Source organism: Oncorhynchus gorbuscha, linkage group LG23 (assembly GCF_021184085.1).
Source record: "Oncorhynchus gorbuscha isolate QuinsamMale2020 ecotype Even-year linkage group LG23, OgorEven_v1.0, whole genome shotgun sequence".
Lineage (NCBI taxonomy): Eukaryota > Metazoa > Chordata > Actinopteri > Salmoniformes > Salmonidae > Oncorhynchus > Oncorhynchus gorbuscha.
This window is the reverse complement of record NC_060195.1, coordinates 24,064,284-24,090,759: the sequence shown is the minus strand read 5'-3', so window position 1 is coordinate 24,090,759 and position 26,476 is coordinate 24,064,284. Positions and strand designations below refer to the sequence as shown.

Here is a 26,476-nt window from a genome sequence, read left to right as displayed (position 1 = left end):
GTATTTCTTGCTCCATAAGTTGTATACTATTCAATTGTTTGGGCCAACAGAGAATTGATTTAAAAAAGGCATTACATTGTTCATGATATAAGGCTTGATGCATTGGTGTTGCAGTAGTATTGTCGATGGCTCAATTGCGCAACGGTCCCATTCCCTGTGGCAGCCATTCTCAGACCGTTTTTGCGAGGTAGTTAACGTTAGCTAACGCTAGTTGCTGTACCTATGCCAAAGCGTTAGTATTTCACCACCCATAGTTTGGCCTCAATCTTGTTTTTTTTTATGTCCAGCCAATCTTTACAGCAATTGTATTTTCATGACTGATGAAAACTCATTTTTATTATTGCTCTCTCTTGTCCCTCTGCCGCAGAACAATACATTTCCATAAAAATCGCAGTATCGAAACACAACACATATATAGCATTTTGATAAATCGTGATACATGTAGAACCTCAATACACTTATTATCGGCACCTAAGTATCGTGATAATATCGTATCGTTAAGTCCCTTGCAATTCCCATCCCTCCTACTCACCAGTATGCCTGCTAATTAATTACAGTGAAAAGCACCTCTATTGAAATCTGCACCTGCTTCCAATGAACTTCAATGTTAATTTAAAACCTCCCATCAAAAACTATGGCAGTGGAATAATGGGATATACCAAAGATAACCTTCTATACTGACAAGACAGCCAAGTAGCTGGTCTAACAATGGAAATACACGTACACAAAGATAGAAGGCAGGGGAGATCAGGTGGGACCATTCTAGCCAATTAGACGACAGATGCGCGTGTGAACAGCAGGCACATCTAACTTACAGTCGTCGTTTTTCTCAAAGTGCCCGGAATGCCACATGCATCCACTTATATCAGTACATTCGTAACAGCCTAAACATTACAAAACGTATATTCCATCAGATAGGGCTGTTGTAAATCGACACTCCCTCATAGACCTTCGTACAAAAAGGGCTTATCTCACAAGGACAGATTTTGGGTGGAGTAAATCATCTCGCTTCGTCTCTTCCTCTTTTTTTCACCTTTATTTAACCAGGTAGGCCAGTTGAGAACAAGTTCTCATTTACAACTGCGACCTGGCCAAGATAAAGCAAAGCAGTGCGACACAAACAACACAGAGTTACACATGGAATAAACACAAAAGAAAGAAATCGATATACAGTGTGTGCAAATGTAGTAAGATTAGGGAGGTAAGGCAATAAATAGACCATAGTGGCGAAATAATTACAATTTAGCAATTAAACACTGGAGTGATAGATATACTTGCTATACCTTATTCCCATTGCAGACAAAATAACCCGATTTGATTTGAGTTTCAGACATCAATTTCAGGGAAATAGGTCTCTAAATCAGTAGACGTCAGATAGGCTACATGAACTATTACTCTCTTGATTAACATCGTATCAAGCTAAGTTTAATCAGATCATTAAGCATCCACCGTTTTTCGGTAGTGGAATTGGAATATACTTTTTTTTTAGGATCCAATCGATATGATATGGTACCTCCATCACCATTACAGTCTCGCTGAGTATGTGCTTGTATCTCTTCCAGATAACGCTAATGGAGCTAAGCAAACACATTTCTAATGTACCCTGGACAGTGAGGAGTCACTAACACACTGATTAATCACAGATCAATTGCATTGCTTTCATTCACACACTATCTTCCCCTTTAGAACGGTTGTGTGAGTTTAAACCTATAATGTATTTCTAATGCATTACCTATTGAACTTCAGTCTATGACAGAGGAAACTGATCTGCAATGAAGCTCAAATGATTAACTCCTTAGCCATTGCATGCTGTTACACAATGACATACAGTATATTAGTCTTATGAAATGTCAGCCCCCGAAGAAACCAGTTCATGTAATGACTAAGTATAGGCTAGTAAAATTATATGTGCAATAGTAATTTATAAACTGGGGGGGGCTCAAGTCCAGAATGCTGATTGGCTGACAGCCACGGTATATCAGACCGTATACCACAGGTATGACAAAACATTTATTTTTACTGTTGTAATTACGTTGGTAACCAGTCTATAATGGCAATAAGTCACCTTTAGTGTTTGTAGTATATGGCCGATATACCACGGCTAAGGTCTGTATCCATGCACTCCGCGTTGCGCACAAGAACAGTCCTTAACCGTGGTATATTGGCCATATACCACACCTCCTGGTGCCTTATTGCTTAAATTTAGCATGTCTTTTGTGAATACATTTATATTGAGGTGTAATTCTAATTTGTCTGTAAATTGTCATTGTAACAAATATTGGACATTGCAATTTGCATTGCATAAGCCAATCAACAAGTAATTTATCCATTGATATATTTCTCTCTAATGAAAATGAAAAGAAACGTCATGGAAAATATGATGCGTCGATGTCAATTTATTTCTCGTTATGCGTTACATTACTATTGAGTACATCACACAGAAACAGTTCTGGTTTGCGTCTGTTCTGCAACACTATTTCCAACACCGCAGTCAGGTCAGTAATACATGGTTGTGGTATATACAATTTATAATTGGACTTCCAAAAAAGAACCAACAAAAACATCCCATCTTGGTCCGTTGAACTTTCCTCCCCAGAATGAATGGTACAATATACACAGACATAGTTGTTTTATGGCAATTCATTGCTTTCATTCAAAATAAAGATCTACTCACAATATCTAGTTGATCTATTATATTGTTTTCAGAATTACTTAAATGCGTAACTTTATACAGGAAAAAGACAAAGCGAAGTAAAGCTTCTTTAAGGTAAATACATGTTCTAATGTACAGCAGTTAGTGTTAACTGTTGAAGTGGAAAGAGTAATGAGTTCCACAGGACAGGATCAGTAGCCAAGGAGAGTAAGCCAAGACATCATGAAATACCTTCCCATTCACAGACAATACAGTCATACTGAAGTTTCATGTCATTCGGCAACATAAAAATATCTCCTGTGTGCAATGCAATGGATATCTGCATTATTTTACGTCTCATGCTCAAACGTAGCCCCCATGCACAAAACACACAAAAAAAAAAAAGATTTGTTAGCGGTGAACACTGTGTTACCATCTTGCATTTATGAATGTGTAAGCCTTCATATTTTAACTTAAAGGGAAGACTTGATGCAAAAACTGTTCTTTATGATTAACCGCATTTATAAAAATTAAATTTTTAAAAGCAGTTTAAGCACTTATCTCTGTTGGCATTGAGTTATCACTTCCCATGCAGTGACTCAGTGTTCCATCTATGCCTTCAACATTAAATGAACCACAGAATTAGGAAGTTAACCTCATCTTATGATACATTTGGTCGTTTTAATTGAATACTCATTCAATATTAATGCGCAGTGCTTTGCCTCAGCAGGATCATACTACCAATGTTTATAGAACAAAAAAAACAAAAACAAAAAAAAGAAGTTTTATTTAAAAGAGAACTAGATTCTTCAAAACAAGGTGCTTCATTTAAAAAGAATAATTATGTGCAGGTGTCCAATTCTAAGGATATAAACTAGAACTCAAGAATGGTCCCAATAGGGCAGCTTTGCTTCAATGTGAATGGGGCTCTAGGATGTGGGACCAGCTGTGATGTTAGCGGAGGACGTTATTGTGAGGCTTAGAGGGAACACTGACTCATTCATTCTTGTCACATGAAGACGTCAACCACATCTTCTCCATGGTCCTCCTCCTCTGTGACTTTGAGTGACAGCACCTCTTCATTGAGGAACAGGCCACTCAGCCTCTCCTTGCGGGCCTGTCTCTGTTCCTTCAGCTGTCTCTTACGCAGGGCTTTCTGCTGCAGTTTCCTTTGCTTAGAGCGTTTCTTCCAACACAAATAGGACAAGAAGATAAGCAATGTGTGGCAGTGGCACACCAAGCACACACACACAAGAGAACAGACAGCACACCAAGCAATGCAAAACAAAGGCTCAGGCTACAGGTTCCATGACTCAAATGTAGGGTAATTTTTTTACTTGAGGCAGGAGATACATTTTCCATTATATCTGGGCACTTCATCCTACAGTAGGTCACCTATATATTGAGAATATTTCCCTGTTATCACCGTGCAAAACTGTAGGAGTGTGTACATATCAAATAGAAACCCATTTGAATACCTCATGTAGAGTAACGTGCACCACATTGACGCCACATGGAAGTGATTGCAATAATAATGCAAGGAGGAATACATACATTGATGTCCCAAAGTATTTGGACAGTGACATATGTTTGTTTTGGCACCTTGGATTTTAAATGACTATGAGGTTAAAGTGTAAACAGTGTCAGCTTTAATCTGAGGATCTTTTCAGAATATGCTTCTAAACACTTCTACATTAATGTAACCTCAGTCATTGTATCATTTCAAAGCCAAAGTGCTGGTGTACAGAGCTAAAACAAACTGTCCAAATACTTTTGAACCTCACTGTAGCCTCCCAAGTGAACGTTCGTTCCTTGTGTTTTCTCAAAATGCAGGTCTTCCTCTGCTTTGTCAACATCCTCCGTTTCAGTGTTGGTTTATTTTTCCACTTGTCTATGCCTCCCATCCTTGGGTTAGTAGCTAGTATGCTAGCAGTTTTTAGCATTTTTAAGCTAACAACTCAACCAGGTAATAAATTACAGGAAGAAGAGGGAAGGAAGATTACTTCATGTAAATAATCTTCATCTCTTTATTTAAAACCTATTCGAGGGAGATTAAGCTAGCAAAACATAAAATACTGCATAATACTAGATTAAATGTGTTTTTTAATTACGCAAGATGCTCTTGCCGCTGGTAGATACTTCCCTCTCCTCTGAGCTTCCCTGTCGAGGGAGGTGTCCAAATCATTGGTCCATTTTTCTAGGGAGGATACCTACTTCTGTCTGTTTTTATTTAAAGCTCAGGTGCATCCTGTTTCCAAAGATCATCCTTCAAGGCACTGTATGTTGTTGATTTCAGTCAAATTCCAATTTCAGTTGCTGTTTAATCTGTAGGTATGGAAAACTTGAGGAGCTATTCAAAAGCCATAGTGAACTTCAACAGTCAGAGTGAAGTCCCTGCCTTACCTTGGAGTCCCGGATGCGTTCAGCTGCACTGGACAGGTTCCCGTCGCTGTGGGCACGGCTGATGTTCGCTGTGCTGCAGTTGGACGTGGAGTTGCCGGTGGAGCCTGTGGATCCGGTGGAGCTGCTGGCACTGCTGACCAAGCTAGCATTACTGCTGCTCACCCCACTAGTGCTAGCACTGCTGTGGCCACTCCTCTTCCAGCTGTCTCGGGTGCTGCTGGGGCGCTGCCGCGGACTGTGCTCCCGGATGTAGTTCCTCACCTGGAGGATAGGAATGTTAAAGCTTCAGGTTCAACTTACATCTGAAAAGTTGTACTATTTCTTTAGATGTGAATACACTGCAGTGTCACAATCCAATATTTAAAAAAAAAGTGTGTACCATATGTGCTATTCACTCACCTGTTTCAGTTTCTCATCCGTCAGGCAGTTGAGCTCAATGATGAACTCGCTGTCTGTGGGGGATATCTGTGCACACGGGTCAATGATCTTGATGATGTCCAACTGCTCTCGTAGCCCCATCTCTGTGCTGACCTTTCTGCTTAGATATTCAATATATTCCACCTGACAGAGAGACAAAGCCTATAACATCTGCAACCACTGCTTTACAATTCTGGCATTGTGAATTTGAGAGCTGGTCTCCATACCTGTTCATCATTGGTCATAGCACTCCAAGGGAGCTCATCCAGATTTCTATGTGGTTTGGTCTTTCTCTTGGAGGAGAGGCATGGGGAGCTTGGAACACTGGGTATGATGTCAGAGAGTACATCACTTCCACTGGTTATGTCACTTCCAGGCAACTGTGGATAAACAAAAAACATTAACCCAAATGGAACAACTACCAACATAACATAAATATTTTTGTCAAGTTATCACATTGGGGGGCACATACCTGCCACTCAAATTCGCTGTCTGACCAGTCCCAGTAAGTGCTGATAGAGGAAGACACGTCGCTGCAGACGCTGCCCTCCGGAAACAGGTCAAAGGAGGTGAACTCCTGGTCATCCAAAAGGGAGTAGCAGTCCTCCTGGTCTCCCACAGAGACGGAGGAGAACAGCTCCTCACTGCATTCAGAGCTGGCCACACTGGTTCCACAAGACGTCAGGTTCCATCTGAAAACAGTCAACAAAAGCAACATTTTGGTGTGGTTAGTTTAGCCTGTTCCACTACCGTCTTGCATTAAAAAGTGGAATGCAAGTCAAAAACAGGTAGCTAGCCATCAGCCTTACCTGTTACTATGTAAGCGGCGCAGTTGGTCTGTCCGGTGACAAGAGGATAACTGACAGCCAAAGTCACTGACATCCAATGTGCCCGTCTCACTGATGTTCCCTCGCTGAGACAGCAGCCGTGGAAAGGGCTCCTCTGGAGAGAGGAACTTTTCATAAAGAGCCTCAGACATTTTTGTTTTCTCCACCTGAGAAAAACAGTGGGAAATAAGTGTAATTAGAAAATGTTTTATAGGTAGCTAGCTAGTCAGGGAAATGTTAAACAAGGCTCTTTCCACTTGGATAATTAAGCAGGTTAGCTACCTACCTACACTACATGACCAAACTATGTGGACACCTGCTCATCAAACATCTCATTCCAAAATCATGGGCCTTAATATAGAGTGGGTCCCCCTTTGTTGTGATAACAGCCTCCACTCTTCTGGGAAAACTTTCCACTAGATGTTGGAGCATTGCTGTGGAGACTTGATTCCCCAAGTTGTAGTATGCTGTAGCATTAAGATTCCCTTCAAAGGAACAAAAGGGCCAAGCCCAAAGCATGAAAAACAGCCCAAGACTCATCATTCCTCCTCCACAAAGGCAGGTAGTGTTCTACTGGCATTCGACCAAACCCAGATCCGTCGGACTGCCAGATACTGAAGCGTGTTTCATCATTCCAGAGAACACAATTCCACTGCTCCAGAGTCCATTAGCGGTGAGTTTACACCACTCCAGCTGTGCTCAGAAATGGAAACACATTTCATGAAGCCCCCAATGAACAGTTATTGTGACTGTTGCAACAGGCGATTTTTACTCACTTACAAACTTCAGCGATCCCGTTCTGTGAGCTTGTGTGACCTACCACTTCTCTGGTGAGCCGTTGTTGCTCCTAAACTTTGCCACTTCACAATAACAGCACTTACAGTTGACAGGGCAGCAATTCGACAAACTGACTTGTTGGAAAGGTGTCACGTTTAAAGTCACTGAGCTTTTCAGTAAGACCATTTTACTGACAATGTTTGTCTATAGAGGTTGCATGGCTGTGTGCTCGACTTTATACACCTGTCAGCAACGGGTGTGGCTGAAATTTCCGAATCCACTCATTTGAAGCAGTAGACACATTATTTTGTACATAGTGTATCTGAGATTGGCTGGCAAGACAAATTAACTGGCAGCGTAGAGACTAGCGGTCTGTTAACAAAACATTGCTAACACCGGCTAACTACCTAGTTAGCTAGCGTCCCCAGCAAGCTTCAGAGTTCGTTAGAGTCAGTTAACAAGATACAGTAGATGGATAACTTGTCAATTTCAAATGTTAACATGTTACATGCTAATGATCTAGCTAGCTAGTTATTTTGGGAGAAAAATAAATCATTTTGAAGGCAAACAACGAGGCCTCGCTAGCTAAATCCTCCGCGAAATCGAAAAGGCAGAGAGTTAACATTAGCTGGCTTGTTCGATATAATAATCAACTCGCTAATAATATGCCCAACATTATTTGCCACGGAAGATCTGGCCTGGTCGAAAGAAGTTGACCAAACAACAAACCTGCAGTTGTTCAGAGAAAAACAGTTATTTCCTCCTCCATTTGCAAACACTACGCAACTCCGCAATCACACACGTCAATTCGACGCTTTGAAAACGACTGCGCCCCCTTGCAAGTAAAAATAGGAAGTAGATGGCATGTCATGGAAAAGACTACTAGAAGGACAGATATCTGTTTCCTTGTTCTATTTCGCCGAATGTATAAGTCTGGAGCATCCACCTGGCGTTTCCAGAGGAAGCAAAGAGGTCGGCAGTGGGAGAAGATGGATTTTAGCCGACAGTCTGAAAATGTTCTCATCGATGCAACATTTAATACAATTACAACTTTCTGTTATCCAAACTATTACGGACATAGTGGACTAAGTTTTGTAGACTTTACCCTTTGCCAAAATACGTTGTTTAGGAGTGCAAAGGCTAATTGCGTTATTGCGCACTTCAGAGTAGGCGTGTCCTAACGGAAATATGCAATTGAATGCTAGAACGCGCCAATAGGCTCTCGCTAGCTCGTGCTTGGCTCTGCCCACCTCCTAGTTTGTTCGAACCCCTGATCCATACTTAATGAGAGACTGAGTTGGACCCCTTTGACTAATACAAATACAAGGCAGTTAACCCACTGTTCCTAGACCGTCATTGAAAATAAGAATTTGTTCTTAACTGACTTGCCTAGTTAAATAAAGGTGAAATAAAATAATTTAAATAATGATAATTACAAAAATAAAGTAGCTAGCTAAATAATTTTCAAAATGCTAAACAAGAATACACACGAGAAAAACACAACATCAATTATTTACACGAGAAACTAAAAAGGCTATAATTTCTACTTGCTAGGTTACTTGTTACTTGTCAATGAGAGTTTGCATGAAGAAATGTGGAGGTTTTTCCCACCCTGCACATTGAGCGATTACTTCAAAGCTAGTGAAAGGATGTGTAGTTCTGTATGATAGCCACATTAGCTACTAATTAGCATTTAATTTGAGGAGGGGTGATTACCGCTGAATATATTGATCAAATTGACATTGTCTGAGAGAGATTACATGGAGCACTGACCTTATATGTAGTAGTTCTAAAATCCCCTATAGAAATATGAAAAACGGAACAAACTACAAAATAAATAAAAAACTAAATCAAACTACTTTTCTGTAAAAAAATAAAACAGAGCTAGCCTGTTTCTAAAACCCTCCTGTCACTAAAACCAATAAGCATTTCGCTACACCCGCAATAACATCTGCTAATTAACAAGTGTATGTGAACAATACAATTTGATTTGATTTGGTCTGATTTAAATATGTGAACGTGACCAATATTTGTATTATTTTGTATTATTTTAATTTTATTACTATCGCCATCTACTGACCATGTTTAACCCCTACCACATACACGTGAACTCCTTTTATTTTGTAGATTCCTTTCCTCTCTCCCTTTCCTTTCCTCCTTTCCTGGCTTCCTTTCTATTCATATTTTCATAGCTTCCTTTCATCCTTGCCAAGCTTCCTTTCTTTCCCTACCTCCCTTTCCTCTCCTCCTTCCCTATCTTCATTTCTTTCCCTTTTTTCCTAACTAGGAAAGGAGGAAAATCAAGCGAGTTAGGGGAAGAGGAAAGGAAGCTAGACAGGAGGGAAATAAAGGGAGCTAGGAAAGGAGTGCAGGTATCTAGGGAATAAAACGGAGGAAAGGAAAGGAAGCTAGGAAAGGAAGTCAGGAAGGATTTTTTTTATAAAGATGTTTTATTGTTACATACACCAGATATGTGCTGGGAAATGTGTTTTTTTACAGTGTCAGCCATAGTAGCAAATTAGGGTTAAATGCCTTGCTCACTTTGGGTATTCGAACCAGCTGGCCCAATGCTGTAATGCTAGGTTACCTGCTGCCAAGGGAAGCTAAGAAAGGAGGAAATTAAATTAGGAAAGGAGAAAAGGAAAGGGAGAGAGGAAAGAAGGAAAGTAATCCAGGAAAGAAAAGGAGGAGTTCACATGTACAGTTTGTGTAAGGGATTAACCACGACCAGTAGATGGCGATAAATAGTATTGGGTCGAGTGACAGACGAATATTAGTCAGAGGCTATGCTGCAGGGCTGCAGATGGATGCATCTCGGCTGGGGAAGGTTGGAAGGGATTCTGGAGAGACAGGAGGGTTTGTTTATTTGTTAACTTTTTAAAATGTACTTAGTAGTACATGATTAGGTAGGAGGGTTTAATTTTTAGTTGTATGTATGTTTGTTTGTTTTATTTTATTCTAGTCTGTAAACTATGCTTGACCACACCCTCCACTACAGTAGGTGGCGGCAGAGGCACGGTTGTTTGCAGACCGCCATTAGAAGAAGGCATGTCATGTGATCTACCATTACAGAAATCTTCTGGAATAAATAAACCGACAAGCTAGTCAACTCAAACATCATCATTTGAAAAGAGGTTACGCTTATTTAGGTTTGTTCAAGAAGTTTAGCTATATATGAAGTATAATGTCGTCAAGCCATGCCAAAGTCGCGGTTGGTGCATCCAAAGACTCAAGTTTTTTGGGAGGAAGGATACCATCAGAAATCGAAATCATGGCTAAACAGCTGAAGGATTTAGACCAAGAAATGTTTAGAAAAATACTGAAAGGTTTGTTAAATTGCATGCCATTAACTTTGGTATATTGTTAAATTAATTTGTTTTAATTTCTCTTCCGTTTATCCACACACGCAAACCATTTTGACATCACTTTTCTTGTGTCTATTCCCAGCGGTGGTGAGTGCTATTGAGGGCAAGGACTGCAGAGAAGCAATGAAGGCTATCGCGGAAAATGCTGCCCTCCCTGAAGAACGGTTGTGTTATGTTGTGGCTGGAATGTACAGACTCCTAAAAGAGGCATTACGTATCCCCACATCATCGTTAAAACAAGAGGTAAAGAACTGGTTATTGTTTATGTTGTATTGAAACCATACTCTCATAGACCATGGTCAGATTGGATTTCTAGATGACGTCTGATTTCATGACTCATACATAACATCTACAATAAAATATATATTTTTACGTCTTCTAGGTCTTCAAAGAAGATCTAAGGGAACTAAGGTAGCTTCTTCCATGTATCACCTCATCATATCTCAAAGCTGTGACTCATCAGTTTATCTTGCCTGTATCATGGAATTGAACAACTTCTTACAATAGGCCAGAGATTATCAACTAGATTCAGCCAAGGATGGTTGGGGGCCTAATTACAAATAATTTGTAGACTGCAAATTGTCCACGTAAAGCCCAAATAGATTTGACCAAAACATAATCATTTCAAACCCTGCTTGTATTTGTATATGATCAATTCTGTCACTATTAGGAAACAGATTTCCTAAATTAAAATCACTTGAAGCTGATTTCCTGGTGTTTTCAGTCTATTATTTGCTCAGATAATTTAGGGGGCCAAATAAAACCACATGCGGGCCAAATTTGTCCCACAAGGCCGCCAGTTGGGGAACCCTACAATAAACAAATTATGGGGATCTTTGATTGCCTATCACAGAAGGAGCTGGTGGTATATGAGAATACACACATTATTACAAAATATCATTGTGTAAATTAACCCCAAAGGTTTTTTGTTTGTTGTTGCATTTATCGTAATATGAAACACTGACTACACTTGGCAGTCTACATTATTCAAAGCAATGATTCATACTGTGCCATCAAAATATTATCTGGACATGTTTTGAATTGTTTTCAGCTGACATTCCATTCTTTCATTGTAGGATACCTGAGGAATTCATCACAGACTTTGCAAGTGTGGTGTTTGGCAATCGGTATGTTGACTTGTTATGGATTAACATTAGCCTATATTCCCACAATTCATTTTGTTGTTATACAAGGCTTTCGGTAAGTATTCAGACCCCTTCCCTTTTTCCACATTTAGTTACGTTACAGCCTTATTCTAAAATGTATAAAGTAAAACATTTTGCACATCAATCTAAACACAATACCCCATAATGACAATAGGAAAACAGGTTTATGGACATTTTTGCTTATTTACATACAGTACCAGTCAAAAGTTTGGACACCTACTCATTCCAGGGTTTCTTTATTTGTACTATTTTCTACATTGTAAAGACATCAAAACTATGAAATAACACATGGAATAATGTAGGAACCAAGAAAGTGTTAAACAAATCAAAATATATTTTATATTTGAGATTCTTCAAAGTAGCCACGCTTTGCCTTGACGCCTTTGCACACTCTTGGCATTCTGTTAACCAGCTTCATGAGGTAGTCACCTGGAATGCATTTCAGTTAACATGTTTGCCTTAAGTTAATTTGTGGAATTTCTTTCCTTAATGTGTTTGAGCCAATCAGTTGTGTTGTGACAAGGTAGGGGTGATATACAGAAGATAGGCCTATATGGTAAGAACTTTAAGACGTGAAGGTCAGTCAATCTGGAACATTTCAAGAACTTTGAAAGTTTCTTCAAGTGCAGTCACAAAAACCATAAAGCACTATGATGAAACTGGCTCTCATGAGGACCGCCACAGGAAAGGAAGACCCAGCGTTACCTCTGCTGCAGAGAATACGTTCATTAGAATTAACTGCACCTCAGACTAGCCCAAATAAATGCTTCACAGAGTTCAAGTAACAGACATCTCAACATCAACTGTTCAGAGGAGACTGTGAATCAGGTCTTCATGGTTGAATTGCTGCAAAGAAACCACTACGAAAGGACAATAATAATAAGAAGACTTGCTTGGGCCAAGAAGCACGAGCAATGGACATGGAGGTGTGGGGCCGATTTGCTTGTGACACTGTTTGTGATTTATTTTGAATTCAAGGCACAGTTAACCAGCATGGCTACCACAGCATTCAGCAGTGAAATGCCATCCCATCTGGTTTGCGCTTAGTGAGACTATAATTTTGTTTTTGAACAGGACAATGACCCAAAACACTCCTCCAGACTGTGTAAGGGCTATTTTACCAAGAAGGAGAGTGATGGAGTGCTGCCTCAGATGACCTGGCCTCCACAATCACCCAACCTCAACCCAATTGAGATGGTTTGGGATGAGTTAGACTGCAGAGTGAAGGAAAAGCAGCCAACAAGTGATCAGCATATGTGGGAACTCCTTCAAGATTGTTGGTAAAGTATTCCTCATGAAGCTGGTTGAGAGAATGCCAAGAGTGTGCAAAGCTGTAATCAAGGCGATGCTACTTTGAATAACTTTTTTTTGGTTACTACATGATATTATTTATACTTCATAGTTTTGATGTCTTTACTATTTTACAATGTAGAAAATAGTCAAATAAAGAAAAACCCTTGAATGAGTAGGTGTCAACTTTTGACTGGTACTGTACATTTTCAGACCCTTTGCTATGAGACTTGAAGTTAAGCTCAGGTGCACCATGTTTCCATTGGTCATCCTTGAAATGTTTCCACAACTTAATTGGAGTCCACCTTTATTTAAATGAAATTGATTGGACATGATTTGGAAAGGCACACACCTGTCTATATAAGGTCCCTCAGTTGACAGTGCATGTCAGAGCAAAAACCAAGCCCCGAGGTCGAAGGAATTGTCCGTAGTGGTCCGAGACTGTGTCGAGGCAGATCTGGGGCTGGGTACCAAAACATTTCTGCAGAATTGGAGGTTCTGAAGAACACGGTGGCCTCATCAGTCTTAAATGGAAGAAGTTTGGAACCACCAAGACACTTCCTAGAGCTGGCCAAACTGAGCAATTGTGGGTGAATGGCCTTGATCAGGGAGGTGACCAACAACCCGATGGTCCCTCTGACAGAGCTCCAGAGTTCCTCTGTGGAGATGGGAGAAACTTCCAGAAGGTCAACCATCTCTGCAGCACTCCACCAATCAGGCCTTTTATGGTAGAGTGGCCAGGCGGAAGCTATTCCTCAGTAAAAGTCACATGACAGCCCGCTTGGAGTTTTCCAAAAGGCACGTAAAGACTCGGATCATGAGAAACCATATTCTCTGGTCTGATGAAACCAAAATTGGACTCTTTGTCCTGAAGGCCAAGTGTCACATCTGGAAGAAAGCAGGCACCCTCTCTACAGTGAAGCACTGTGGTGGCAGCATCATGCTGTTTTTCAGCGGCAAGGACTGGGAGACTAGTCAGGATCGTGGGAAGATGAACGGAGTAAAGTGCAGTGGTCCAGCCAGAGCTGGGACTTGAACCCGATCAAACATCACTGGAGAGACCTGAAAATAGCTGTGCAGCGACCCTCCCCATCCAACCAGACAGAGCTTGAAAGGATCTGCACAGACGAATGGGAGAAAGTCCCCAAATACAATCTTGTTGTCATACCCAAGAAGACTCTACTGTTATAGCTGCCTAAGATGCTTTAACAAAATACTGAGTAAAGGGTCTTTAAGACTTATATAAATGTAATATTGGTGTTTTTTTTTTTTTTTATACATTTGTAAAAATGCCTAAACCTGTTTTTGCTTTGTCACTATGTGGTATTGTCAGTGGTTTAAAGTACTTAGGTAAAAATACTTGAAAGTACTACTTAAATTGTTTTTGAGGGGTATAGGTACTTTTACTATACTATTTATATTTTTGACTACTTTTACTTTGCTAAATTCCTAAAGAAAACAATGTAATTTTTACTCCTTACATTCTCCCTAAGACCCAAAGTACTTAAATGTTTATGCTTAGCAAGACAGGAAAATTGTCAAATTCTCTTATCCCTACTGCCTCTGGTCTGGTGGTCTCACTAAACACACATGCTTAATTTGTAAATTCTGTAATATATGGATTTTTAAATATTTTTTTAGCAATTACATTTGAGACAAAAGTATATTTCAAACCAAATACTTTTAGACTTTTACTCAAGTTGTATTTTAGTGGGTGACTAACTTGAGTAATTTTCTATTAATACCGGATCAGTGGGAACCCCTTTGGGGGGTTGAGCTAACGTAGGCTAATGTGATTAGCTTGAGGTTGTATGTTACAAGAACATTTCCCAGGACATAGACATATCTGATATTGGCAGAAAGATTAATCTAACTGCACTGTCCAATTTATAGTATCTATTACAGTGAAAGAATACCATGCTATTGTTCGAGGAGAGCGCACAGTCGTGAACTTGGAAATGTATTAATAAACAAATTAGGCACATTTGGGCAGTCTTGATACATTTTAAACAGAAATGCAATGGTTCATTGGATCGATCTAAAAATGTGCACATGCACTGCTGCCATCTAGTGGCCAAAATCTAAATTCGCTCGGGCTGGCGTAATACATTATGGCATTTCTCTTGCATTTCAAAGATGATGGTACAACAACAAAAAAGCGTTTTTATTTGATCTTTCACCAGATCTAATGTGGTGTTCTCCTACATTTTAATTTAACATTTCCACTAACTTCAAAGTGTTTCTTTTCAAATGGTATCACGAATATGCATATCCTTGCTTCAGGTCCTGAGCTACAGGCAGTTAGATTTGGGTATGTCATTTTTAGAGGAAAAAAAGGGGGGTCAGATCCTTAAGAGAGAACTTTACTTTTACTTAAGTATGACTACTATTGGGTACTTTTTCCACCACTGGGTATAGATTGCTGGGGGGGACAATCAAATCATTTTTTTTAAATAAGGCTGTAATGTAACAGTTTGGAAAAAATCAAGGGGTCTGTTTACTTTCCGAATGCACGAAATGACAAACTTAATGAAAAGGTTTGTCTTAAACTAAAATCCAGGTTTCCAGCACTTAAGTGGTGGGTTTATTGTGCACAGAGACCCCTGTGGTGCTCACTCTGTGATTGTGGATCAGCTTACTGTCCCTTGCTTTCTCTGGGGGGGGTTTCAGACGAACAGCACTGGAGGCAGTGGCTACACAGCAGGGGCCTCGATTACCCTCCCTGAAGGATTTTAGATGGAGAGTGGATGTGGCCATATCAACAAGGTACACTATACTTTGTTCACTATCACATAGGAGGGTCAACTTTTTGATGGAGAAATTGAACAGAGAATTAAACTGAGAAAAAAATGCATGCAGTGTTATCGTTATATAGTAGTACAATAAATGGTTTGATAAATAGTTAACACATTTCATTCTGTAGTGAGAATTTAAAAAGCAAACTGTATTGCTTAGAAGGCTCTGATTTAATAATACATGCATCACATTGTCTGTTGTTTTCTTGGAAGCTCCCTAGCTCGTGCCTTGCAGCCCTCCATTTTAATGCAGATGAAGCTCTCAGATGGAAAGGCCCATCGCTTTGAGGTAAAAACACAAACAACTTGCTGGTTATGGCTTTCATATGCACGTCTCCTCACTGGCTTACTCGGGTGAGGGTTGATTTAAGTTTGTCTAATGCATGTAAAGATGTGTGTAATTACTCGGCCTGTAAATATGTTGGCCTATCACAGTTGCAAGTAGGTTACTATGTAACAGTGTGTCCCTGCTTTATGCAACTGTGTACAACATGATTTAGACTAGAATATGGGCTACATCTGTTTTAGACTGTCAACGTCTTATGGTGAAGAACTGTCTGGCATGAAGAACCCTCAAACATAAATATTGTTCTGTGTTCAAACAAGTAATCAGACATAGCATTTATTCCATAGTCCATTTGTATGACAGAGCTTGATATCAGCATTCATAATGTTAATAATAGTGTTATTTCCTTCAATACAATTGGGTAATTTTTAAAGGTAGACTCAGCAATATGACATAGATGCAGAAAGAAAACAGCATAGTGGGTCAATTTCCGCAGCAACTAAGGACGTTGACGTTGAAGCACGAGGCTCAACTTCTCCGCTGTTTTGGTTCCGTGGCTACCACGTTGTAAATGAGTGAAGAGAACATGGCATACTGCTCATGGCAACGTCATTCTACCAGTCTACCTTTTTTTAAATATGTCTGGGTTTTTTCTCTAGGTGCCTGTTTCCAAGTTCCAAGAACTCCGATACAACGTTGCGCTTATTCTTAAAGAGATGAACGATCTGGAGAAGAGAAGCGTTTTGAAGATTCAAGATTAACCGTGCATGTCAGTAAGGTTATGAGAAGATGGTTTCATCAGGCAAGGTTTTTGCCATAAAAAGGATTTATAAGTTTGACATGTCATACTGTAGATATTAAATATGATCATTTGTACCAAAATGGGTGTTGTGTTTTAAATATCAGATATTTGTATTAGCACTTGACTTAATAATGGTGTTAACAGTAAATGTATTGTTTGTGTTTATAACCATGTGTTTATTTTAAATTACAATGCAAAGTAAAGTTGACCTAGAATTGCTAAGGTGACATGGGGGAAAGTTATGGGTCAGCCACAGGATGAAGGCTAAACCTCATCCAGGTCTAGACTGACTGGGTTACACCGATGGCCCACTTTCAGAGTCACTGTAAAAGAAGGTTGACCTGTCCCTGGCTGTCTGAAAATGGGATTGAGTTCATTTGCAAGCTCATACGACCTACCTGTGTGGAGGAATTCGGGTAACAATGTAACCCACTAACAGTCTTTTGTCCTTGAATGAATAAAAACACAATTTCCATGTAATACTGCCTCTAGCACAGTGCCTATTAATGTGCCACATTAATTCCGGCAGCATACCACCCGGCATGCTTCTGAAGCTAAGCAGGGTTGGTCCTGGTCAGTCCCTGGATAGGAGACCAGATACTGCTGGAAGTGGTGTTGGAGGGCCAGTAGGAGGCACTCTTTCCTCTGGTCTAAAAAAATATCCAAATGCCCCAGGGTAGTGATTAGGGACACTACCTTGTGTAGAGTGACATCTTTTGGATGGGATGTTAAACTGGTGTCCTGACTCTCTGAGGTCATTAAAGATCCCATGGCACTTATCGTAAGAGTGGGGGTGTTAACCCCGGTGTCCTGGCTAAATTCCCAATCTGGCCCTCAAACCGTCAGTCACAGTCACCTATTAATCCCCAGTTTACAATTGGCTCATTCATCCCCCTCTCTATTATATCACTTTATAGCCTACTGCAACATACTCAGAGTGCTATGTAGAACTTTTAGTCCCTGTAGGAGAACCCTCTGAAAATAAGGTTCCAGATAGAACCCTTTTCAGTTCACATAAAACCTTATTTGGTAGAACATCTGCTTCCAAATATCATCCTTGAGGTGGTTCTATGTGGAACCAAAAAGGATTCTCAGAATCCTATTTTAGAGGGTTTTCGTGGGTTAACGGCCTTGTTCAGGAGCAGAAAGACAGATTTTTACTATGTCTACTCGGAGATTAGATCTAGCAACCTTTCGGTTACTGGTCCAACGCTCTAACCACTAGGCAGCCTGCCGCCCCATATGCTCTACTGTCCAACAGACCAGTGATGGAATGCCATCAACCTACGTACATCTATACAAGTATTACGCATTAGACCCATTTCAGCACATTGACCGCTTCAGTCCAGACGCTCTGTTACAACTGAATTGTTATTAGGCAACTGCGTTAGAAACCTGTCCAATACAAACAGCTGGCTGTGGTCACATGACAGTTTATGTAACTTTTATTTATTTATTTTTTAAAAGTGAGAATATTATTTATGGTGTGCTATCATATCGTCTGAGTAGTGAGCTGAACAGGGGCGAAGACTTCAGAAAATGAGATAAATAGAGAACGACCTGTTGTTCCAAAAAGGAAATATTAATTTCGCGAGAATACTACACAACAGCAGTCATCATGGGAACGGATAGTACAGGTTGTATGCTGCTTCTTGCGGTAGAAGCGTTTAAATCTAAAAACTTCGGGCTCGCAGCAGACATATACGAATGTCAAATGCTGCTCCTCCGTGACCCTGGTAAGCAGCAAGATCTGTTGGTGAAACGAGCCGATGCCCTGGCATTTGCTGGCAAATTGAACGAAGCTTTCGAAATCTACCGAAAAGCGGCTGAAATCGAGAGACTCCGACCAGTCCATCTGGAGAATCTTATTAAATATCTCTCTAACAGTATTAAAATAAATGATGGGACACACAGTCAAAGCAACAGGCAGGAGACGAACTCTTATTGCGTTGGATATGATGCATTTACCTGCAGAATATGTTATAGATTTCTATACGAGCCAGTTACCTTGCCCTGTGGACACTGCTTTTGCAAAAAGTGCCTGGACAGAGAAAAAACGCCCGTCTGCTGCAAAGAGTGCAATGACGTGACCAAATGCAATGATGTGGACAATTATAGAGTGAATGTTGTTCTTAGTAACTTGTTATCAAAGTGGTTTCCAGTTCAATTACTTGCTGTTCATCTGAGACGTGAGGGGAATGGACTATATTCAGAGAAAACGGATTCTGCTTTGGAAAAATACAACAAAGCAATACAAATAGGTATGGCATTTGACCTTTTCATTGAAATCAATGTTCTAAATGAAATTAAATTCAATTAAATCCTATGCAATGTTGCAACAGTATGTAGAGTACTGTTTTCAGTGCCCATGGGCTGGTTTAATTGACAGCTGAATCAGCAGCGTGTGGTGTAAACTGCGCTACATTGTAAGATTTCGATGGGGAAATTATTATAACAATGTATCCTGTTTTACTAGGCTGTAACCCCTTAATTAGGAGAGAATCGTGCTTTTGTCAGACATGGGCGTGTGAAGGTTAAATAAAATGTTATGTAGGCTAGGCCAGGGTTGTTTGGGAAACACTGGGCTTGGCGAACAAACATTGAGTGACATGTGAGCCATGGCATTTTGTTGCGATCGTGTAACAAACAGTAAAATAAATGTGGGTCAAGGGTAATTCAAGTTCAACAGTAGACACAGGAGTATTGGTTCCACTGTCATTATTGATTAAACATATACTTCTTCAAATGTTGAACCACAACAATCAAAAATCCCCACATTTGCACTGTGATCTAAAGAACAATGGTCTTGTGTGACATTCAATGATAGAATGATGGAATAATTAATAGATTATCATTTTCAGTATGTTGTATTTATTTTCCAGCTCCAAGGGACCATGTTCTGTACAGCAACCGATCACAGATGAATTCCAGTCTGAAGAATTACCAGGATACCCTCCATGATGCAGAGATGGCATGCAAGCTCATGCCTCGTTGGTCCATGGTGAGTGTTGGATGTTTTGCCATGTTTCATTTAGATCTATCATCAGAACTTCACAATGCAAAGAGATTGTAGGATTGTACTGATTACTAAACATGATTTTTCTTCCAGGGACATATTAGAAAAGCACAAGCTCTTGTCACTCTGGGGAAATGTGAAGAAGTGTTAAGAGAGTACCTGGTCGTCATTGCATTAGACCCTGAGAGTAAACTGGCAAAAACAGAGGCGCAAAATATTCTGAGTGATCTCCTGGCCCCTGTCACTGATCAAGTACACAGAAGAATCCTGGACTGCACAAGTCTACTATCTTCCAGAAGTAGATTTAAAGGTGACGCTCTGAACACCTCAAGCTGCATCATCACCACATCTTACAAGGTAAGAGAAGTCATCTATCTTCTGAGTTTGTCTATGCAATACAGTACTATCATATAGTGCCTGGAGTTGAGCTCATGAACTTACTGAAATGTCCTATCATCACCCTTTCTCACAGGAATACAAGAACATCATCGCCTCTGACGAGAAGTTGACGTTGTCGCCCACGATGAGTGAATCTAAGACAGATGGCTCGTTTGAGACATGCAGCGGAAAGAAAAGAGAAAATCAGGTGAATGTCTGCCATCCCAGCGTCACCAACAGGAGCGTCTTCCTCAAACGTAGCTCGTCTGAGGACAGCCAATTGGACAGTAGCGACATCTGCAAGCGTTCCAGATATGGTAAGTTTAAATGCCTCTTGTCTCTGCTCTTCAATTCAATGGAGCTTTATTGGCATGATGTCTACTGTAAGTGAAGTAGTCGTTGAGATTCACATTCTAACTCAAATGGTTCTCCTTTACAGAAGTGACCCAGAATGAACAGGCAACTTCCTGGAGTACAGTGCTTGCTGGCCTCATAGACCCGACTGACCTGGAGTGTTCTCTGTGTATGAGGTGAGTACTACCATCCATGACAATACTTGTAGCTAAATTGTAGTATTTGCCACTTAAGGCTAAAAGGATAGTAATATAGTGTTCTGCTTTTGATTCTGATATTCTAGGATTAAAAGTTATTTCCTCAGCCTGATACAAGTCAGTTAGTTTACAAGTGAACACAAGATATCAATCTTCCTTTCTGATAGTATTAAGCAATAAAGATTAATTGGTAAACAACTTATTTTCACCATTATAGCTTACATTTAATTTTCAAACATTCTAATTGACATGCAATGCACTATAAATAAGAACCTGAAAGTAATCAACACTAGAGTAGTGTGAGACGTTCTGAGTATCCTTTCTCTCCATGGTATACCCTAGGCTCTTTTATGAACCAGTCACCACTCCTTGTGGACACACCTTCTGTCTGAAATGCCTCGAGCGATGTCTGGACTACAACCCCAAGTGTCCTCTCTGCAAGATGGATCTGAAAGAGTATCTGTCAGAAAGTAAATACAACAAGACTGTCTTGGTGGAGAACCTCATCTGCACGTATCTGCCATCCGAGCTCATAGATAGGCAGAAAGTCAACGCGGAGGAGATTGCAGACTTATCGAAGTAAGAATCACGTCAGCATACAGACACTACCCCATTGATCCAGTACTGTGTAACAAAGACATGTAAACATGGCATTTATGTTTCTTCACCTGTAACTTTGGATATATTATTTCCTCAAACTAATAATTTTCTCTACTTTGATTTCTTCTTTTGCAGTCTAAACAAGAACGTGCCTATATTTGTTTGCACCATGGCCTTCCCCACAGTTCCATGCCCTCTTCACGTCTTTGAGCCCTGCTACCGGCTGATGATCCGCAGGTGTATGGAGATGGGCACCAAGCAGTTTGGAATGTGCCTCGATGATAACCTCAAAGGGTGAGTAAAGCCTGTACAAAGCAGAGAGACATTGTGTTGCATATTCCTCAGTCAGACAGGGGACATCGGCATCATCTGGCAGTTCATGTTAACAACTCAGAAGCCCCATTGGGTCAACTCTCTTGTCTGGCCCCATTGGGTTAATTCTCTTGTTTGTCCCCATTGAGGGCCTTAGGGTATTATCAGAACTGAGCAGGTCTTGCATGTCATTTTGTATAAGCAACTTCAGATAGTTTATATAGCCTATTTTATTGTTTGGTCCCCCTGTGAATGCCGTAAGCACATTTTTGGTCTTATTTGCTTACCATATCTACTTTTTTTCCTTCCCCATAGATTTGCAGATTATGGTTGCCTCCTGGAGATCCGAAACGTGGAATTCTTTGCAGATGGCCGCTCCGTTGTTGACACCATCGGGAAAAGAAGGTTTAAAGTCATTGAGCACCACCAGAGAGATGGGTACAACACAGCAGACATTGAATACCTGGAAGACATTAAGGTTATTTGTTAATCACATAAACTCAAGCATTTGCGTGAATGTTCTCTGAACTTGTTTGAACATGTTTAAAGTGTGTTCGTGTATCTCGCTGTGCTAATAAAGGCTGTTTCTGTTCTGTATAGGTGGAGGGTGTGACAGAGAAGGAGCTGCAGAGTCTACATGATGCAGTGTACGACCAGGCCTTAATCTGGGTCAACTCCCTCAGAGCAGAACAGATGGAGAGGATCGTGGGTCACTTTGGGCCCATGCCGGAGAAAAACTCTGAACCACAGGTAAATATGTGAACTCTGGATACAGATCGTATTTGTGTTCACTCTATTTTGATACGGCACAGTTTGTATTGAACAGGTTATGGATAGATTGTTCTGGTTGTCCCCTGTAGGCCAGCCCCAATGGGCCGTCCTGGTGCTGGTGGCTGCTGGCAGTCCTTCCTCTGCAGGGTCGAGCCCAGCTGCCCTTCCTTGCCCTGACCTCCCTGAAGGACAGACTCAGTGGCATCCGCAGAGTACTCCTCTTCATGACCCGCAACCGCTCCTCTCGGTGACTCCAACCCTCACACAACCATCCATCTCCTCCCTGTGGATGTCTGTTTTGTCAGAAAGACCAAATGTTAACGAAAGCCTTCTGCGTAAATAGGTTATTGGCAAGTGGGCTTTGATTAGATTACCAAAATGTGATGCTGATTATTTCTTCCTTCCAAGGATTAGAAGAGGATATTTATGGACTGAATCAGTGTGCTTAATCAGTGTCCTTTAAAGACAATAATGATTTTCTTTATTTTTTTCTTTATTTTTTCTTTATTATTTATAAACACAGCATGTGCATGTAACATGTTTACATGCCTGGGAGGGATGACAAACTCTAAACTATTACATAAATAACTTTTTTTTCCATAGGGTTTGTTAACCACCACAAATGACATGCTATCAAAACCAAAACCCCTGAAAATGTAGAAAGTGAGTTAACAAAATGCCGATACAGAACAAGTTCTGCTGCTGCTTTAACTCTATCATTCAGATAACCGGATTTCCTCCCTGTTCTGGTGGAGATGAGTGTGATACACCTCCAGTTGAATGGGGCGATCTCCTACTTACGATGGAATGTGTATTGTTATTTACATGACCTACTTTGCAGCAGCAGCATAAGTGATACTCACATGGTGAGCAAAGATGGGTCGTGGGATTTGCCTTTAAGAAAGGAAAACCTTTTTAATTGTTTTGTTGGACATTACATGATTCTTTGTCTGACACTTTAAAAAAAAAACTAGTTTTCTGCTGTTGTTTTTATGTTATGATGATCACCTTTTTATACAGACAATGTTGAACCAGGATGGTTATGTTGTTGTTAAATCTTGTGGAAATGTGTTAATGAACAACTATTATGTTTTGTATTCCAAGGGCCAAGTGTAGGTTATTGTATTCATATAGGGCTGCCTTGTCTCTTATTATTTGCAACATTATATGGTCATAAATTAGAGATGACGCACGTGACGAACAAACTCAGAGTGATTTTGCAATAATGGTTTCCACTTGTGCAGCGTGATTCCTGTCTTGTATACAAAAGACAACGACATGAATGTGAACATGCAAATAACTGTAGACGAGGGAAATATCAACTTGTAGAGCGTGCAGGATTTATCAGCCTTGTCACTCTTACCATTTTCTACTATTCTCAGTTTGGTTTTAGAAAAACGTTTTGCATTAGGTTGTCCTGACCTAAGCCCAAAACACTCTGAAATGATTTTCCGAACACACATTACAGTCAGATGAAACAGGCAGCAGTCTAACCATTCTAAAAGCTCACGAAGGAGTTGGAATAGTTATTTCTGACATTTGAACGGTCATCTTGTCATAGCAGTTGTTGTCCACTGGCAGTCCTCATAAACGGTAGCATCAAACACTCAGTGATTTCGAATCTTTTTCAACATTTAGTGCCTTAAGTTGGATTTCTTCCATGATGCCAGTACCATAAAGCTCAAACTATGTAGCAGAATTAAGGGTTCACGGTAGCGTTCCACCGAGGAAGACTTGGCTTAAATTCCAAACTATTACTGAGGAGAAAAACAGTAATTTAAACAATTCCAGTCCTGGTTTATTGTGAGTATTGTTGTTGTTACAAATATTGGTATTATATTGTGTATTTTATCCCAACTAAATGAAAATCATCTCAACGCAAGAACACAATTTGAGTATTTTCAGCTGGACTTTCAGATACAACAACAACGTTGTATCTTCCTGTCCTTTTTGAATTCCACATTGAACCTTGCTCTAATGATTGAAGCCTTCTACCTCTGTCACACTGACCTCTAGCTCTTCCACCACAGAACATGCTAATTCAAATGGACATGTCATTTGTTTCTATGGAGATGAGGTGACCACGGATGAAGTCTTTTTTGGGTGATTGTATAACACAGGTATAATTGCCTCGAACTGTATGTCTTTACAAAAAAAATGGAATGTATGTTGTAGGCATCTTATCCGACGTTATATTTCTGTTTTGATGGAAATGTAGTCATTGCAATGTTATACAATGTACAGAAAACATACGTCTGAATAAAAAAGGCACTTAATTAGTGGAATAAGAGCTAAACCGATGGTCTGTCATTGGTCTCGTCACGTATTCAACATTTTTCTCCTTTGGTTACATGTTAGTCTAAAGTATCAATATAGCTCTTTAGAAACGTCTAGAATGTTGGGACATAACAGAAAGCTTATGTAAGGCTGCATTGACTTTACACAACAGTGTGAATGTAGGTCACGGTTTAGGAGGAAGGAAACACTATTCCACTCCCCTTGCCCCACTGCCCCACATTCTGCAGCTCTGCCTTTTTGCTGGAGGAGATGACCTTACCCATACCGAACCGCACGTCCCTGACTGGGAGGGATAATGGACTCTGAGGAAGAGGGGACAAGTAGCACCAATGTAATTAGCAGTCTGGTGGGAGTGAGGGAGGGAGAAGCCATGGGGATATATTTAATAGGGCTTACATAACGGGGCAGTCAGACGTTACGTAAACTTTGAAATGGGGTTAGCATCTGCAGAGGATCAGGGTGTCTTGTCTGCCTTTGGGAGAGGGCATTTTTCAGCAGTCGGTACAGGAATCGTGCCAAAATGGCAAGGGACTCCCCCCCCCATCTTTGTTATTTTGAATAAGGCGTCATGCTTTGTTTGTTCAGGACAGAAAAATGCATAAACAAACTTTAGTGAGTGACAAATGGGATCTCAAAGGTGTGAAGCGACTAAGCCAGATATTATTCAACTGTACTGAGAGCCCCACTGGAACTAGAGAGTATAAAGATACTCTTTCTCAGCATACGCCTTTAAACAGATCCCTCATCAGCGTGCCCTAGCCAGACTGGCCACATAACACTAGTCCTATGTTACACGCCAAGTAAGGTTATGTAACTGAAGTGATAAGGCCACTAGAGGGGTTGCTATTGGAACTTGGCGGATACACCTTCCCCCAATTTTATAAAACATGTAGCACACTGACAGAAGTAGGGCAAAGCAGTGCATTGTGGGAAAACTGGTTACCTAACTTACCCAGAAAAGGTATCTGGGAGGTTAAGTGCCTGTCTGTGTGCTGATGTGACGACAGAACTCACACTTAGTGCTAGATCGTCCATTGTAAACAGTGTGGGAAACTGCATGAGAGAGGGCAGTGTGTCAAAGGGCTAGAGAGTGCCCATGTGAGAAGTGTGTGACTGTGTGTGCCACAAGCTCGTATGATACAGTGTTAGGTGCTCCATGTATAGCCCTGAGATGCTGCTGCCTGTGGCTGGTAGCTCTGAGATGCTACCAGTGGATGGATGGCTCCTACTGTCTCCTATCGCTTCAATGCTGCCAACACTTCCATGCTGTCACACTGGGCTGGCTGTGCTTGTAATGTGCAGACAGCCTGCCCTCAGCCTTAAGCTGCTGCGAATAAATGCATGCTATTTTAATGTGCCTAATCAAAGTGTTGTATAATGGTTATCATATTGCAGCGGATATTGCAGGGTTTGTCTTTGTATCCCTCAAAGCTTTGTCTGTGATGAGGAATAGTCAAACTAAAGAGTACACATCCTAGTTTACAACATGTGACAACAGTTGCGATGCAACAGAGAGTTTGTCCACAAAAACATTTTTCCACAGGCAATGTGGAGACACCACCCAATGATTGTGTAATGATTTTTGTGCAGGCAGACTGTTGTATCACAACCATTGTGTAAAATGCATTTTACATCAGTTGTACAAGTTGTATTGTGTATGTGGCCATAGTCTTATCTTGCATTACACTTGTCTACTCTAATTCAATTAAATAAATACATATTGTTTAAACACCAGATGAGGGGGCCATTAGATTGCAAAGGCTTTTCAAAAGCAACGTTTGAGAGGGCTA

At 40.5% G+C, this 26,476-nt stretch overlaps 3 protein-coding genes across 5 annotated transcripts; 2 read left to right on the top strand and 1 right to left on the bottom strand.

Moving 5' to 3' along the window:
* Positions 1–2,371: 2,371 nt before the first annotated feature.
* LOC124011452 (protein FAM199X-like) lies at positions 2,372–8,262 on the bottom strand. Of its 3 annotated transcripts, none has more exons than XM_046324852.1 (7): positions 8,162–8,262; positions 6,262–6,446; positions 5,925–6,144; positions 5,680–5,832; positions 5,435–5,596; positions 5,036–5,296; positions 2,372–3,818 (listed from the first exon to the last, which is right to left on the bottom strand). In XM_046324852.1, the coding sequence occupies exons 2-7, from the start codon at positions 6,429–6,431 to the stop codon at positions 3,642–3,644; spliced, it is 1,143 nt and encodes a 380-aa protein (XP_046180808.1). In that variant the 5' UTR covers positions 6,432–6,446; positions 8,162–8,262; the 3' UTR covers positions 2,372–3,641. The 3 variants fall into 3 exon arrangements, with proteins under 3 accessions (XP_046180808.1, XP_046180806.1, XP_046180807.1); XM_046324850.1 differs by lacking the exon at positions 8,162–8,262 and adding an exon at positions 8,003–8,131; XM_046324851.1 differs by lacking the exon at positions 8,162–8,262 and adding an exon at positions 7,786–7,945.
* Positions 8,263–9,871: 1,609 nt separating this feature from the next.
* Positions 9,872–16,840, top strand: commd5 (COMM domain containing 5). Its single transcript, XM_046323691.1, has 7 exons — positions 9,872–10,382; positions 10,504–10,664; positions 10,804–10,832; positions 11,498–11,548; positions 15,548–15,643; positions 15,886–15,961; positions 16,618–16,840. The coding sequence occupies exons 1-7, from the start codon at positions 10,241–10,243 to the stop codon at positions 16,717–16,719; spliced, it is 657 nt and encodes a 218-aa protein (XP_046179647.1). The 5' UTR covers positions 9,872–10,240; the 3' UTR covers positions 16,720–16,840.
* A 1,354-nt stretch (positions 16,841–18,194) lies between these two features.
* Positions 18,195–24,688, top strand: LOC124011511 (LON peptidase N-terminal domain and RING finger protein 3-like). Its single transcript, XM_046324953.1, has 10 exons — positions 18,195–19,021; positions 19,643–19,761; positions 19,870–20,133; positions 20,249–20,471; positions 20,594–20,684; positions 21,048–21,284; positions 21,441–21,599; positions 21,933–22,095; positions 22,218–22,367; positions 22,478–24,688. Exons 1-10 carry the CDS (start codon positions 18,379–18,381, stop codon positions 22,637–22,639), a joined length of 2,211 nt encoding a protein of 736 aa, XP_046180909.1. The 5' UTR covers positions 18,195–18,378; the 3' UTR covers positions 22,640–24,688.
* Positions 24,689–26,476: the final 1,788 nt, after the last annotated feature.